Here is a 16666-nt window from a genome sequence, read left to right as displayed (position 1 = left end):
ACAGCCGACAGTGCTGATACTGTCAGTTTTCTTCTCACCTTCTCACAGGAGTATTGTTACTTAGGTTCTCGCCAAACTGCTCTTCCTCTTTTGACAACCGGATTACTCTACGATAAAGTCTGCACATAATGCAACGGCGTCAGAGCGGCAGAGCCAAACACAAAGGAGAGGAAGCATTGAGATGGTGCAACCCGATGAAGGTGTGGCTGCAGAGACACTGACCCTGCTAATAATACACCCACACTTTCATATTATAGTTTGGTTTAGATCTGTCAGGGTGTGACTGCAAAGTACCAGAGGTAACAGTTTATCCAATCCTCTGCCTAATCCCTCCTTCATGAAGCAGCCGTTGTCTCCAAGCTTTGAGGAGCAGGCTCACATAACAAGCTCTTTGCTGAGCGTTTTCTCCCCTAACAGGTTTGGATGTTCCTTTGAGACATCAGGCTTTGGTCTAAACTCAGGCAGAGGCTGTGATCAAGACTGCTGCTGATCAGACGGACGTCGTGCAGCAAACGAGCTAAAAAGAGTCAGGAGCTGTGTGTGAACGTAAGCGGACGTGTTGGATCTGGAATCAGCCCTCGCTTAGAGATGCTGCTAGAAATGCCTGTTGGGGCATAGAGGAAAACACCGTTTGGTTCTGGAAGTCCTGTGGTCAAAAGAGTGGAAAAATGAGCGCTGTAAAGTTCCAAATCAAAGCCACCTCATGCTGTAATGATGAAGACCAAGAATGCCTTCATCCTCCACATGAACACAGGCTGCAGCTTCATGCCTTTCCATCCATGTCCTCTCGTATAACTGCCGTTCCTCATAGATGTCGTGTTTTCTGCAACCTTTCTGACCCCCGGAGGTGTTGTCTGCAGCCCAAAAACTGAAGGTGACCCGGGACACGAGCTTCACTTTTGCTCCAGACGTGAGGCACCAACGGGTATGCTTTGGGTCGAATCAAAAAGTCTGCATTTCCTTCATGTTTCTTTGCCGCCGTGACTCACAGCCTCCCCCTAAACAGTGTGTTTACGGGTCCAAGTCATGAACTCTAATGAAGTATTAACAATCACTTTCTTGCGGAGGTGTTGCTTGCGGTTTTATAGAAAGTGAGGAGCTTGCGTGTTAAAGAAACAGATGTGGAAACTGGCGACACACTGAGGGCTCAGTCATGATACGACTAATTAAGAAGGAAAGTCAAACACTGGCTGACTCGGTCCCTGATGGATGCCTGCACGGCCACATGCAAGGTTTTGATTACAAGCAAATGGAAAAAGGCAGAGGCAGGAAGTCAGCTCTCATTTGGGAGAGAAAGGAAGGTTTGTGTATCGAGTATAAAGTTAAATGAAATCACAGGGGAGCAAGAAAGGAGATCGTTTCTCATGGGCCTCAGTGACGGGGAGTCCTTAAAAGGAGATGGGAGACTCTGGATTGGCTGAGACTCCAGACCAACAAGGCCTGGATTGGTTGGCCGAGCTGGAGTGACCTATGAGGAATGAAGAAACTTTCCAAATAAGGAAGAGAGATGAGGGAGCTGACTTTCATAATAACACAAACTGGGAGCTGGAAGGATGACAGGAGGGAAAAGGAGTGATGAAAGGAAGGACGAAGGGGTGTGAGGAGAGAGAGTTTATGTTTGGAGCTGACAGCATGGAAACTCGCCCATCTCAGTGATCCCCCACAGACAAACACCCCAGAGGAGCGCTGTTCAAGGAGGAGGTCCATGGACCAGGGATTGTGGAAGTGAGACCCGCAATGAGTATGACAACCACACAGCTCTGATGGGGGGTAATAGCAGGCTGCTATAATGTTCACACACTGCAGTGACACACACCGACTCGCCTCAAAGAGTCAGCACCCTGAGGATGACTCTCCCAAAAACCATCTGACCTTTTCCCTCTCATTAGACCAGCCCCCCCGCTCCAGCTTAGCCTGACTCATGCACCCACACCAAGTCGCTAAAAATAGAGACACGCAACATAAAAATAGAATAGGATCAGTCCTAAAAAAGGTTTTCTTCATCTCCCAAAAATGAAGGACCAGCAGTCCCTGCAGGGGCACGACAGAAGAGAACAGACCCCTGCCAAAACATGAGAATATCATAAATAAGTGTTTTCATTTCCATAACTCGATTTATAAATTAAACTTTCATGGAATGCAGTTTCAGGGCCCAATTGAATTCAAGAATTCATTTGTGTTTACATAAATTGGAATTCCAGCTCGTAAAAACTGTGGAGAAAACTGTCCAAATTCTGCAGGACATGAATGTTTTCAGCTGAGTTTCCCCATCTAATCATCTACTGAACTCCAAGCAGAACCCGAGCTGCTGCAGGTCCAGAGGGAAATCTCCACAGTCATGATTTGGGCTGAAATGTCCAGAACTGGTGTGGGGAAACTCTGCTTTCTTCATCCAGAATCACTGCAACAGTCTAGAATGTTCTAGAGGACTTCAGGATTCCTTCTGCTGAGGATCTGGATGCAGATTTCCTCAGCAGGACCTGGTCTCTGTCCAGACTATGGAAGGGTTTGGATGGAGATTTCACTTTGGAAAGAATTGATTAGGATTTGATGTCAGCAGAATCTCTGTCTTTATCTTTTGGTAAAAACCCAGAACTAAACGGAGATTTCTGCACAGTTGTTTAATTTTCTAAAATCCTGTTTTTGTGGGTTTTATGAACTGGAACTCAAATTTATCTAAAAATAAACAAACACATATTCAAAATCAATTAAACAGTAGGCCCTAAATCTATATTCTATGAAAGTATAATTTTGTTTTGAATGGAAATGAACACATTTCCATCATATTCTAATTTTTTGTAAATGTTCTGACAAATCTTTATTATTTTAGAGAGATGATAACTTTATTGGTCGCATTTAACAGACATAAAGTTATGTCAACTATACTAAGTTTTTGCCTGTAATAATCAGAAAAATCTTTGAGCTTTTATTTTTGCTTGCTTTAAGGTATTTTTACAAGCAACAATCTGCTATATTGTATGTATAATTAAAATAATTGATCTAAAATCAAACAATTTTATTGAGTTATTGTATAATTCATCACAAGGTCATTTGACTGGAAAATTAAATAACTTTGGGAACTTTCCCCTTATTTTGCTATGCATAATACACAATGTGTATGACTATATAGAAAAAGCTTCAAGATTAAGCAAAAAAACAAAAAAAAATATCAGAAAGTAAAAAGTGAAGCCTCCTCTGCCTAGTCAACTCTCACTTTTTGCCTCTGAAGTCAAGAAAAGTCCTTTTTAGTTTGTTCTTTCCCGAGCTTTTGTTTTGAAGGCCGCTGATCTCTTGCAGACTGCAGGCTTTTACTGTGAAGGGGAGGAGCTCCCAGACAGACAGCCTGACTCATGCGGGCAGAGAGAGCTGCCTCCGTCTGCCTGCTCACTGCTATATATGCTCCTCCAGCTGTTAGGGCAGCAGGAATCTCTCTGCTCCGACCTTCTCCGCTCCGGAGGCACCAGCCGTCTGCACCTCCTCATCTCTGACTGAGTGAGTCCCTAACGGAGGCCTCTGGTTTTTTCTGAAGCTACACCTTTCAATCTGAGAGTTGAAGGAAACTCCAGACTTCTTTCTAACTCTGGATCAGCCTTCTGGCTCTTCTGAAACAATAGAGGTTCTGTAGGACTTGGGGTCCAAAACCGCTCCGGAACCACAAGAGAGGAAGTGAGGAGAACCATCCTTCTGGGCGACTTCATCCAGGAGGATTTGTTAGTTTGATTGTGTGTCTGTGTGTTGGTGTGTGGTTCAGTGTTGTGCAGAGCTCCTGTGGATGGATTATTGTCATACCATAAGTATTCTTTAATGAGAAAGCTCTGGTCTCACTGGATTCGGGCTCTTTTCTGCTTCCTCCTCCTCTCCTCCTCCTCCTCTTTTCCTTCCACTCCTGCTGTTAATCCCATTTGATGGCTGATGTCTTTCCCACTCCAATGTCTTCAGAATTCCTCCTTTGGAGAGAAAAAACAGAAACTTGCTTCATTCTCTCACTGGAAACATGAGCTGGGGGGTGGGAGTGGGGGTGGAATAAGAAAAACTGTTGTGCCGTACAGACAAAGAGGGAGGGGGGGTCTGGTTTTTATTTCATATGGTGTGTATGCAATTAGAGCTGAAAGACAAGAGAGAGAGAAAGTTGGACAGGTTGTGAGAGCAAAGTTTGGTGTGTGTGTGTGTGTGGTGATGGTGGGGGGGTGAGGGCTGCAGTCTGCCCCGCCTCCCCAGCGTTTGGTCGTTTCCCCTTTTGGGAGTTTATCTTCATGAACGTCTGTTTGGGATCAGGAACTTCCTGTTTGGATGGCGGACACGCGTTCCATGTTGTTTGCATGGTCAGTGTGAGACTGCAGCCCGGTTTCACTCTTCAGTGTGAATCATTGACAGGAGGTCCAAACACACGCTAGGTGGCTCTGCAAGCATGCAGGAACTCTGGACTTGATGGGCAGAGTCTGCCCCCCTGTGCTGTTGCTTCCTAAAGGAAACCCTTCATTACCGCCGATAAAAACTCAACAGCTTCCTGCACTTCCTGTCATCAGCTGGGTGGGCGGGAAGTGGATGATGGTTCTGAGCTTGAAGGACCTTCTGATGCTCTCTGGACGCCGTGGGGAGGGACACAAAGTAGACGTGACCCTGTAGTCTCCATGTCTGACAGCGGCGTGTTTCTCATTTGATCAGACCAGTCATGGTCCTGACAGGCTTCCAGGGGCAGGGCCTCCTCCGTCCTCCTCTCCTCACTTTGTGTCAACCTGTACCATAAAAGCGCCGTCCGCGGGTTCATCCTGAAAGAGGTGGCCTCACGGCCTTTGTCCTGAACATTAGTTCTGCCTTACAGCTGGAGCCGCAGACAGGGGGGCTTTTTCGCTGTCAAGCACAGAACTTTGTGGGCCAGTTGGCTCAGACCAAGCAGCAAAACACAGAGCTGTCGTCATGGTGACGGGGGAACCTACAAATTCATCCTTGCTCTGGCTGTGACCACGATGAAGGAGGGGCCGCTGAAGTCCTGCTTTCCCAAAGCCTGTTTGTGGCAGCAGAAGAAGTTTTAAGTAAAAAAAAAAACCTTGTGGTGGCAGACGAGGCTAGAAGTAGCAATGGGCAAAGGGGGGCAACGCTCCCCCAAACGCCACGACCGTCCCCAGACATGATGACCCACTAAATCCAAAAGTTGAAGTATGTTTTAGGAAAAATGATTTAGAGTGCTCTGTGCTCTCTGTCGCCTATTTAGAGTAGCTGCGTATTGGTAGATGTATAAGGAGGGCGTGGCTTCACTTTCTTGATGTACACGCCATGGTTAAGGTGTGTATGTGCATATATATATATATATATATATATATATATATATATATATATATATATATATATATGTATACATGTGTGTATATATATATATATATATATATATATATGTATACATGTGTGTATATATATATATGTATATATATTCGGTGCTGTCCTGTAGGCCAGCCCTTTCTACCAATGGCTAGAAAGGGCTGGCCTACAGCACAGCACCGAAGCGCTCATCCTGGCAGCCCAGGAACAAGCCCTGAGCACCAGAGCAATAGAGGCTCAGATCTACCACACCGGACAAGACCCAAGGTGTAGATCTACCACACCAGACAAGACCCAAGGTGTAGATCTACCACAACAGACAAGACCCAAGGTGTAGGCTGTGCAAAGAGGCGCCTGAAACAATCCAGCACATAACTGCAGGGTGTAAGATGCTGGCAGGGAAAGCATACATGGAGCGCCACAATCAAGTGGCTGGAATAATATACAGGAACATGTGTGCAGAATATGGACTGGAAACCCCAAGGTCAAAATGGGAAACACCTCCAAAGGTGGTAGAGAATGAGAGGGCAAAGATCCTGTGGGACTTCCAGATCCAGACTGAATGGATGGTAATGGAGAACCAACCAGACATTGTAGTGGTGGATAAAGAACAGAGAAAAGCCGTTGTGGTGGATGTGGCAGTGCCAAGCGATGGGAACATCAGGAAGAAGGAACATAAGAAACTGGAGAAATACCAGGGACTCAGAGAAGAACTGGAGAAAGCCTGGAAAGTGAAGGTGACAGTGGTGCCTGTGGTAATTGGAGCACTCCGGGCAGTAACCCCCAAGCTGGAGGAGTGGCTACAACAGATACCTGGAAAGACCTCAGACCTCTCAGTCCAGAAAAGCGCAGTGCTAGGAACAGCTAAGATACTGCAGGACCCTCAAGCTCCCAGGCCTCTGCTAGAGGACCCCAGCTTGGAGGAGAAACCACCCGCGGAGGGTGACAGGGATGTATTGTATTGTGTGTATTTATATATATATATATATATATATATATATATATATATATATATATATATATATATATATATATATTCTGACAAAAAATGATTGGAGAGACAGATATAATACAGTGTCCTGCTTGTGCCTGTCCCAAGCCTGGTAATTGCAGAAGCTAATGTCAGGGAGAGCTTCAAACAGAAAACTAACAGGACGAATTAAATGAAGCAAAGGAGAATATGGATCTGTGGATAGATGAACTGATGTGACGATGAGGGACATCCCCCCCCCCCCCCCCCCCCCCACACACACACACACACACACACACACCCCTATGGTGGGTTGGCTCAACCTGGGCCTGGTGGCAGAAAGGGCTCTGATCATTTGCATGTTGTTGTGGAACCATAAACGTCTTCATGCAGCAGAAAACACACGCTGACCTTTTCCCGCTCCGGCATCGTTGAACCTTCAGGAATTCAAAGGCGGCTTTGCTGAAACAATGCTGAAGTTGTTCCTTCAACTCGAATGCGAACCCTTGTGCTATCCTAGGCACTTTAACGTTAACACGTCAATGTAAGGGGGGGGGGGGGGTGGTCATAGGATAGCACAAGGGTAACAGCATGAGCCTCCACTGAGCAAAATCTTGTCTGCATTGGTGATTTTTAGCTAGAATTTGCTCTGGGGGGTCAGAAGCATAAAACAGCCTTTGAGGTTTTGCCTGCTGACGCAGTAAAGCGGCTGTGGAGGGAAGAGGCTGTGAGGAAATGCTCGGCCGTTTCAGCCTGATGCTCCCACAGCACTGCCAAAAAAGGAAAGAAACTGCTGCTGAGTTTTCCACGCTGCCAAACTATTCCTGTAAAAGCGCTGGTTTGGCGGCGCCCTGATCCGGAGGCCTCGAGGAAATGTAAAGGGAGATGTCAACAAAGCTGCAGACCTGCACGTCTCTGCAGCGGGGGAGTCCTGGAGGGAGAGCTCCAGGTGACGGACAGGTTGGATGTTTTGAGGTGTGAGCATGAGGGAGTCGGAGTTGTCAGTCCTGCAGCAGAGAGGATTTCTTACACCTCTGTGCTTAGTTTATGCAGGTGAACCTAAAGGGAAGGGGGGGGGGGGGGTACAGAAACAGAATAACTCCATTCAACATCTGGAAAAGGTCATGGGAACTTGGTGGAGACAACAAGCACATCTGGGATTTCTGAACAGGACCCATGTCAGCAATTGTTCACTGCAAAAACGCACTTAAGGGATACACTTCATAGAAAACATTTTGATCTGTAAAAAGCAAGTCATCTGATAGGACAAGATAAAATGAGCATTTAAAGGTATAGAGCTAGTGTAAGTTAACTGTTTCTACATTGCTAAAGTCATTTGACTTCATTATCCCTTGTGCTATCTTAGATGACCCCCCCTTCCATTGACGTGTTCTTCCTACCATGACAAAGGTGGATAAAGGTGGAAAGATTTCATGGAATCCATGGACACCAGTGAAGATCACAAATCATTGAAGAAAAAAGGTTCAGTGCACTGTCTAGTGGGTCTAGATGACCCAACTCCCAACGTTAAAGTGCTGAGGATAGCACAAGGGTCACAATGACACAAAACAGGGAATCTGTTGCTTTTTTCTGTCTTTGGGAAAGACTTCTGCGTGTTAGATGCAAACAGGTCTGCAGAATGACTAGATATAGAGCTACTAGTTTTGTTGAGTTAAGACGGAGCAGGTAGAAAACCATCTGCTGCACTTTGGAGCTTGATGAAGAGTGTTGAAAAAGGGCTAATTGTGAAGGAGTTCAGCCTCTGTGCATGGCAGACGTTAGCTGCTCTCAGGGCTGGATCTGCAGCATCCCATCAGAAGTAGAAAACCACGTTGGAGCTGCCGTGGTATCAGCTTCTGCTCCCCAACAGCCCTCCTTCCTGCTGTGTGTTGACGCTCAGTAAAGGTGTGAGTGTTGCTCCGAAGCAGGAGCCCACTGCTGGCGTGTTGGGGAGCTGTCAGCAGGTCTCATTTACATGGGGCAGACAAGGTGCCTGTCTGAACAGCAGCAGTTTCTGTCACTGGCTCTGTCACGCCCCCTCCACGTGTTCACGCTGCTGTCTTCCTCCTGCCCGCTCGCTCGCTCTACCTGACGGTGCCAAAGGCACCAGGACAATCTGAGACCTGATAGTTATTTTACAAAAACACAGAGAGGCGCAGCTCAGGGAGGACAGAGCCGCAGATTGCCGACCCCTGCTCCAACACTTCAATAAGCGCTATTGGACATCCTACATTTTAGCTTAACTTTAGTCAAAGAAAGTCAGTTCCCTGAAAATGAGGGAAGATGTTATGCAGATGTTTTGGTGAATTAACAGTTGTGTCCAAATGACCTCACTACTTTGTGCATCAAGAGGGAATTTGTCATTTTGCTGGTGTGTCCAAATCTATAATTCAAGAAATTTTCCAGGAGTCTGTGAATTAGCAAATATAGAGCACAATGCATTATATCCAAGTTTTCATCATCAGAACACAGAGGATTCAGACGTAGTCTTTGTTAAATGCTCATATTTATTAGGTTTTTACTTTGTTTAAATTGGCTTTTTTTTTAAAAGAAGAAAAGTAGTGAACTTGTCTGTTTTGTGTTTAAATCCAGGGCAATAGATAGTCCTGAACCAGCCTATATAATATTTTAGGTGTTAGGGAGAGAATTCAGACACAGACAATAGCTTTTTACATTTTAAATAATGTCTTAGCTATGAGAACAAAAAGTGCAAGTTTAAAGTCTCACTCTGATCATTTATTGTCAAAGTGTTTCCAGTAGTCTTTAAATAAGCAACCTGTCGCAATTTCAGGCAGGCACACTCGGCAGTGTTTTACAGGTTATTCCCCTGGGCCCTTCAGTCAATTAACTCACCTGCTCAGCGTCCTATTTCAGCCCAGGTGCGCAGTTGTTCATTCTCTCTTACCTTCAGCGCTCATTCTTCACCCCTCCCTCCTCCCCGGCTTCCACCTGTGGGCTCCGTTAAGGGGTTTTTTGTCACCCGAAGGTTTTATGCAAATTATCTCATGGAATTGAACGGAGCCTTATGCCAAACGGAAAAGTTGTGAATGCCAACTTAAAGAATGTGGAAAAATTAAGTATGTGAAATAAATATTTCTTACTGCAAGAGTTGTCTGACTGAAATTAGGATTATAACGTTTTAAGCCGAAAAGCAAAAACCTGTGTTGTTTTCTGGGACATAGTTTCTGCAGATTGTGGCAGAGTGAGCCTGCCCTCATTCCCCATCATTCCTTTGACTCTCTCTCCTGCCAGCTTACAGCCCCATCCTAACATTAGTGGTGTAATTAAAATGGTGAGCTATCCATCCGTACAGTTTAGATGCAGATCCCAGACGTTCATGGATCTTTTTGTCTGTAAGTGGTGGCATCAGAATGGAGCAGAATGTGACCCACTGATTGTAGTTTGTACGTAACAAATATGAGCTTTTTCAAACGACATTTTGCTCCTGATTCACAATAGTTTGAATAAAGAAATACTCAGTGATGCGATTTTTAGATTCATTTGCTTTCCTCCGTCAGACAGAGAACATGTTCAAAACACTGAAAACACCTTTTTCATTGGAGTGGGTCTTCAGAGGAAGTTTCTAAAAATGAGTTAAATGGTTGATTCAATATTTAGAAGAAGGTAATTTGACTAGAAATCAGACAAATGAACCTATTACCTTCAGTTTTGACTCCAAACCATTTGGTTTTTTTAAGTTTCAGTGAAGCTGAAGTGACTTGGGCTCTGATGGGGTTTTTCTTCTCAGGAACGCCGACCAGCTGAAGCAGCTCCAGGAACAGGTTTTGCTGGAGCAGCAGGAAGCAGCTAACTGGGGACGAGAGCAGCAGAACCAGGAAGTCCTCCCACCTCCTCCCCAGCCACCACTTCAGGAGATACCTCCACCGGCTTCATCCTCTCCTCCTCTTCCCCCTCCTCCATCCTTCCAGGAGCTGGAGAGCAGCACAGCCATGCAGGCCAGCACCTTCAACTACACCCGGCCAAAACAGTTTATCGCCGCTCAGGGCCCTGGGGGAGGCGGCTTCCTCAACAGCTTCTCCGGCTCCTCTGGGTCCAGCCTGTCCTCCCCTTTGTCTCCTCCTGCCTCCCACAAGCCCTTCAACCGAGTCAGCCTGCCCCCGTTCACCAAAGCTGGCAGCGTTGAGTCTCCAAGCTCTCCTTCCTTTCCACCTCCACCTCCACCCTTCTTCACTTCCAGCAACCTGTCCTCCCCCTCAGGCCTCACCCAGGACTTCCCTCCTCCTCCTCCTCCTCCTCCTCCTCCACCTGCCTCCATGTCTCCAGCCCACTCAGACGTGTCCTCTCCGTTCTCCTCCATCCCTCCATCTCCTGCCTCTAGCTTTTTGTCCTCCGTGCTGTCCTCTGTCCCCACTACACCCAGCAGTCCTCCAGTCAACGCCCTGGGTCTTCCTAAAGGCAACGGCACTGTGTAAGAGTCCTCACTTCCACTCCCCCGTCTCTATGCGGGTCCGCTGAAGGTCCTGCGTAAGGCGCTTCAGCATCATGTCAGAACAGATCAGGGGGTATTCCAGGACGCATGTTTAAACTAGCCTGACTTTAAGCCTGAACTCTGGCTAAAGTCCGCCTGAACTAGCTTACTCTGGGTATGTCGGTTCCAAAAGACCGGATATGAGTTGGCATAATTACGCTGCACTTGGTAACCCTGGGTTAATGCACGTGCACAGCAGGTACATGTAGACATTCTCAATGGATCACCATGGAAACGCTTGGAGAAAAAATGAGAGCGCTACACTTCAGTGAGACGGAGTCTGAGATTTAAATGACGGCGTATGAAGATTATAAGACCATCACAAAAGTAATACGGCTGCATCATCAAAAGAAAGAGTTTCTGCTTGGAGAAAAATGACGGCCAACTAAACGGATCAGTTTCTGATCTTATTTCCAATTACATATGCAAATTTGTATATATAACTTATCCAACTTAAATGAATTGATTCAATTGGTAACAAGTAATTGAGTTAAATTTATTCAACCTAATATCTAACGTCCATCCAACTCAATAATTGTTTTCACAATTAAAATTTACATATTAATCTAACTAAATGTCATATTACTTCAATTCTATTTAATGTTTTTCCATATTAATTTATTTTACTTCTTGAACTCTCAAATGTCGAAGTTAGAGGCTACAGATTTTCTCATTTTTACAAAATTAAAATAAATGATACAGTGTAGATTTTCAACATATAGCTAACATTTAATTCTCATCTCCCTGACTATAACTGGAGGTTTAATATCTATCTATTTTAGCACTAACGCTGCTAAATAAACTCATCATCCTCTTCCTCCCTCTCACTCATGGTGCAGAAAGAGTTAAACATAACAGGACAAATAATTTGACAAAACACAGTAAAATAGCTAAACAACTAAACACATTTGGTCAAAAATCCACACTTAAACCCAAATCCGTCCAGACAGGCAAAGGGAATGATATCCCACAATCCCTTGGGGTGCCGATCTAACAGCAGCACCAAAGTTACACCTACTTAATTGAATTAATTTGAATGAAAGTGAAATCACTGTCTGATAACTACGTGTTATTTGTAAGCTGACTTAACTAAGAAAAAATGATTTATCTTAACTGAAGCAAATAATTAAGTTAGATCAAAGTAAAAAGTTTATTTTTCCAACATCCATATGTGGTCTTATCACCCTCTCATGGTGGAAAAAGTATTATCTGAGCTTCTTCATCCACTAAATCATCTTTAAATGGACACGCCATGCTGCTTCACCTCTCTGTAAACAAACTAACCTTCAACTAAACCTGCTCCAGACCAGGTTATATTCAGAGCATGAGTTGCCATGGTAACTTGACATACCCTGAAACATACCTCCATTTCTGGAACCGAAAGCTGAGGTTATCAACTTCCTTAGCCTCAAACTTATCGTGGGAGCTAGCATAACCTGCTTTCTGGAATACCCCCCTGGAGATGCTCTTTACATTAACACATTGAGAGCTGAATGTTTACATTAAAGCTGCATGTAAACATTTGAACATCCTCTTAGAGGAAAGCGTCTGCTGAAGATAAAGGCCTAAATCACACAGACGGTCACATCAGTTTCCCGCTGCTTTGACTTTTGTCTTGTTAGTTAATATACACCAGTTGAGGTGGGGGGGCTTTTTTATAGCCGTCCTTGCAGGATAGGCCCCCCTTCCCCCACCATCATGGGCTCTCTGCCAGTGATGTTTTCATCAGTGGCCCCTCATTCCTGCTCTCCCCCCAACATTCCTGCTGAGGCCGGACTGAGATAAGACACCTTAGAGGAATGTGAGCTCTGGACTCCTCCAGATAAGAAAGCTGAGGAGAGGACAAAACCTCCTCACATATTAGTAAACAAGCTTTTTTTCTTGTAATTTCAGAAAAGTGATTCCCAAAAAGCCGTCAATCAGCAAGACGCAGCGCATGGCGTCAGACTCGGACATCCAGGGGTCTAAAGACGCCGTCATCCAGGACTTGGAGAGGAAACTGCGCTTTAAGGAGGAACGCACAAGCAACGGCCAACAGGTGTGTTTTCTACCAAGGGGGGGTCAGAAGGGTGATCCGCCTCTCAGTGTGGATTAACACCAACTAACACACCTCTCCAATAAAACATAGAAAAGTGCTGTGACGTTATCTGTGGACAAACTGAGACACTAACCCGCGGTGACCCATTAATCCCTGCTTCCAGAGGTTAACCTATGAGGAGAAGATGGCCCGCAGGCTGCTGGGGGCCGACAGTGCTGCCACAGTCTTAAACACTCAGGACCCGGCGGAGGAGCCGGTCACACAGGTACGCCGGCTCTTCATCACACAACCTCCCTGAGTGACAGAGTGTGTTATGCAAGCCTCTGTGGTGGTTTAATCAGCCCCCTCCCCCACAGTGATGCGCAGCTACAACTGCAGAGACTGCTGGGAAATGTGTGAGGGGGGAGACTGAACTACAGCTTCATGGGTTCACCCCCCCTGTAGTTTTTCACCATGGTCTTCCTGTTCTCTCCTCCTCCCTTTCAGGAATACAAAGTGTCCAGCTTCGAACAGCGCCTTATCAGTGAGATTGAATTCCGCTTGGAGCGCTCCCCGGTGGAGGAGTCAGACGAGGACGTGCAGTACGATGAAGACGCCGCCGGGCAGGGGGTGGCGCCGTCCTTTGAACAGAAGCTCAAACACTACAAAGTGTTTGAGGGCATGCCGGTCACGTTCTCCTGCAGGGTGAAGGGAGAACCCAAAGCAAAGGTGGGAGTTTCACAGAAGAGTCGAGCTTTTCCATGAATGCTCAGACCTTCACAGCTTATTTAGAACCAATGCACTGTACATCCACTTATGGTAAATGGCGTATACTTATATAGCGCTTTCTACCTTCTTACGAAGGCCCAAAGCGCTTTACAGTCACAGTCCCATTCACCCATGCACACACACATTCACACACTGATGGCGGCTCCACTGCCAAACACTGGCGCCAACCTCCCACCAGAGGCAAGGTGGGATTCAGTGTCTTGCCCAAGGACACTTCGACACATGGGCGTGCAAGGCGGGAATCGAACCTGCAATCTTACGATCATGGGTCGACCGCCCTACCGCTGCACCACAGCTGCCCACTTATGACGGAGTACTTTAAGAAAGAAGAACATTGAATGAAGTAAACACCCCAAAACTGAACACACTAATAAAAAAAACAGCACTTAAACACACACCAAACACAAAAATGTTAAAAATAAAATAATTCATAAAATAATAAAGAGGAGATGCTGTAAAAACTGCTGACAGTCATTTAGAAAAACGACATTTCACCATAAAACCTTTTTTTCCCTGTTTGTGATTAAAGAAAGGGCTGCATGTGGTGCAGTGGTTAGCGCCCACAGTGAGACGGCTCTGCTTTGAGTTCTGGCTGGGTTCTTTTGGGGGGGGCAGTGCCGTCTGTTGTGTTTATTTATTCATCTTTGCAGAATCTCCTCATCAGAATTTTGTTATTCATATTTCACCACAAAAGATCTGCAGCATCTCTCTGCAAACGACCAGAGAGCCGACCCAAAGCAGCTCTGCTCTGCCCACCTCCACATATTCCTAAAAACGTTCCCATTCTCCTGGATAAAGGCTTTGTGTGCTGAGTTTTCAAGCGGATTTTCTGGTGTTTACCCTGGATTTGTGTTTCTGCTCTAAAAAGCTGCTTTGGGTTTCGTGTTTCAGAACAGAACTCTGATCCCAAAACAGGGAAATAGGTTAAGATTATTACAATTATTCCAATATGACCAAATAGAAAAGTCTGAGAAACAAATCAAATCAAAGTCAATTAATCCAAAGGAAAAATCAAACATTTATGCAAATTGATTTCAAAAAGATAAAGTCAATAAAATTGTACACCTTAGTTCTGAATGAGCAAAATGTTTGATCAAAGTTTACCAAAGAGGAGGATAAAGCAGCTGAAACTTTTTATCTTTCCATATAATAAAGCGGTCAGATCACATCTTTCCCTCCAACACTATCAACTTAAAAAACATTTCAGAAAATTCCTTTAGCGTGGAATCTGTCAAGCCCCCAACCAGAATGAACACACGGGAGTGAACAGGGATTCGAACCCTAACTCTGCCCAGGAACTCCTCTTTGAGCAGGAAAACACTGTTGACAGAAATGAGGACGGACACTTCCTGTCCAGGAACAACCCTGAACGTTTACTGGAAATCCTCCTTTCCTCCAAAGATCTACTGGTTTAAAGACGGCAAGCAGATCTCCAAGCGCAGTGAGCACTACAGAATCAACAGACACCCGGACGGGACCTGCTCTCTGCACACCGCCGCCGCCTCGCTGGATGATGACGGCAACTACACCATCCTGGCCGCAAACCCACAAGTAAGGAGGCGCGTTTGTGAGGCTGCAGGAGGCCAGGGATCAAACCTGTACACGTTCATGTGCAGAAACATACTTTTGCCGTCTATAACTGTGCTGCCTCCCTCCCTCCCTCAGGGCCGAGTGAGCTGCACCGGCAGGATGATGGTGCAGGCGGTGAACCAGCGAGGGCGCAGCCAGAGATCCACACCTGGACAAATGCGCAGGTGAGGCTCTGCTCTGTCACCTGCACCCGCCCACGTCTCCACGATGCCTGCATGCACCCACACCTGCTGCTCCTCGCTGTTTTGACGTGCACAGCCGGCTTTCACGCACCAACGGCGGCGCAGGAAGTTCTACATCCACTTGAGGAGCTCTCCCTGATCAGATAAAAACCCCCACGCCTCTCATTTCCATCCTGGCTGATGGGGGGCATTTGTCATAACAGCAGAGTCCTGACCTGACCTCAGTAGGAGCTGTGGTCACTGCCAGAAGGAGAGCAGATTAACCCTTGTTCTATCCTAGGCACTTTAACATTGGGAGTTGGGTCATCTAGACCCACTAGACAGTGCTCTGAACCTTTTTTCTTCAATGATTTGTGATCTTCACTGGTGTCCATGGATTACATGAAATCTTTCCATCTTTATCCACCTTTGTCATGGTAGGGAGAACACGTCAATGTAAGGGGGGGGGGTCATCTAAAAGCAGGCACCACCTAACGTCATTAAAGCATCTAATTGGTCAGTTTATAACTTGAACAACTTGAACTACAGAAAAAATATTATGAAAAAAAAGAGGAGTATCAAGTAGATGCTAAATAACGTATCAGAGCTAGAACGATTATTCTGACCAATAGAATGACAGTAACAGCTGTTCATGTCTCTATCGACGTCTGTGGGATTTTGGCTTCTTGAAGCCAGCAGGTACTTCCTGTTTGAAACGCACGGGGGGGGGGGTATTCAGTCCAGTTTTTATACAGTCCGTGGTTTCAATGGCGTGAGGTGATGCTAAGCAGAAAAACATCATCACATCTTGTACTAAATAGGAATGAAATATTTCGCCTCCTTCTGCTCTTCTCATCTTTTAGGAATTATTTTGTACCTGAAAAGGAAAACATCTTAGGTGGTTGAAAGTTTGTGATGGATATCTTCTAAGAACGCTGTCCAGACTTTAAAGGTACAACTCCAATGACAACCGTGTTGTTGACCCCCCACCCAGGTCCAGATCCCGGTCCAGAGACAGCGGAGACGAAAACGACAACATCCAAGAGCGCCACTTCCGCCCCCACTTCCTGCAGGCCCCCGGGGACCTGATCGTCCAGGAGGGCCGCCTGTGCCGGATGGACTGCAAGGTAACCACAGGGGGCGGGGCTTAGCTGCTGCACGTCCAACAGCTGAGCAGCAGACTGGATCAGCGGATCGATCAGCTGTCTGACCAGACCGCCATTAGACACCGCCCCCAACCATCTAGAAACCTTTTCTGTCTTAATCATGGGGGGGGGGGGGGGGGTCTGCACTGCTTTTGTGTCATAAAAGGTTGAATTCTAGTTTTGGCTGAA

General features: G+C 46.0%; 1 protein-coding gene across 7 annotated transcripts in view; it reads left to right on the top strand.

Moving 5' to 3' along the window:
- palld (palladin, cytoskeletal associated protein) overlaps positions 1–16666 on the top strand; it is a 69670-nt gene that overhangs the window by 50569 nt on the left and 2435 nt on the right. For 4 of the 7 annotated variants that reach the window (XM_023953896.2, XM_023953891.2, XM_078945438.1 and 1 more), the window contains 7 exons: positions 10035–10715; positions 12669–12813; positions 12977–13078; positions 13300–13521; positions 14983–15132; positions 15247–15335; positions 16327–16459. In XM_023953896.2, the coding sequence (XP_023809664.1) occupies positions 10035–10715; positions 12669–12813; positions 12977–13078; positions 13300–13521; positions 14983–15132; positions 15247–15335; positions 16327–16459 (1522 nt within the window). The remainder of the gene's footprint in view (positions 1–10034; positions 10716–12668; positions 12814–12976; positions 13079–13299; positions 13522–14982; positions 15133–15246; positions 15336–16326; positions 16460–16666) is intronic. The other 3 variants (XM_023953897.2, XM_078945437.1, XM_078945439.1) reach the window with 1 other exon arrangement.

The sequence above is a fragment of the Oryzias latipes genome, chromosome 4 (genome assembly GCF_053564925.1).
Source record: "Oryzias latipes strain Hd-rR chromosome 4, Olatipes_Hd-rR_3.1".
NCBI classification, from domain to species: Eukaryota; Metazoa; Chordata; class Actinopteri; order Beloniformes; family Adrianichthyidae; genus Oryzias; species Oryzias latipes.
This window is presented reverse-complemented; position numbering and strand designations above follow the sequence as displayed.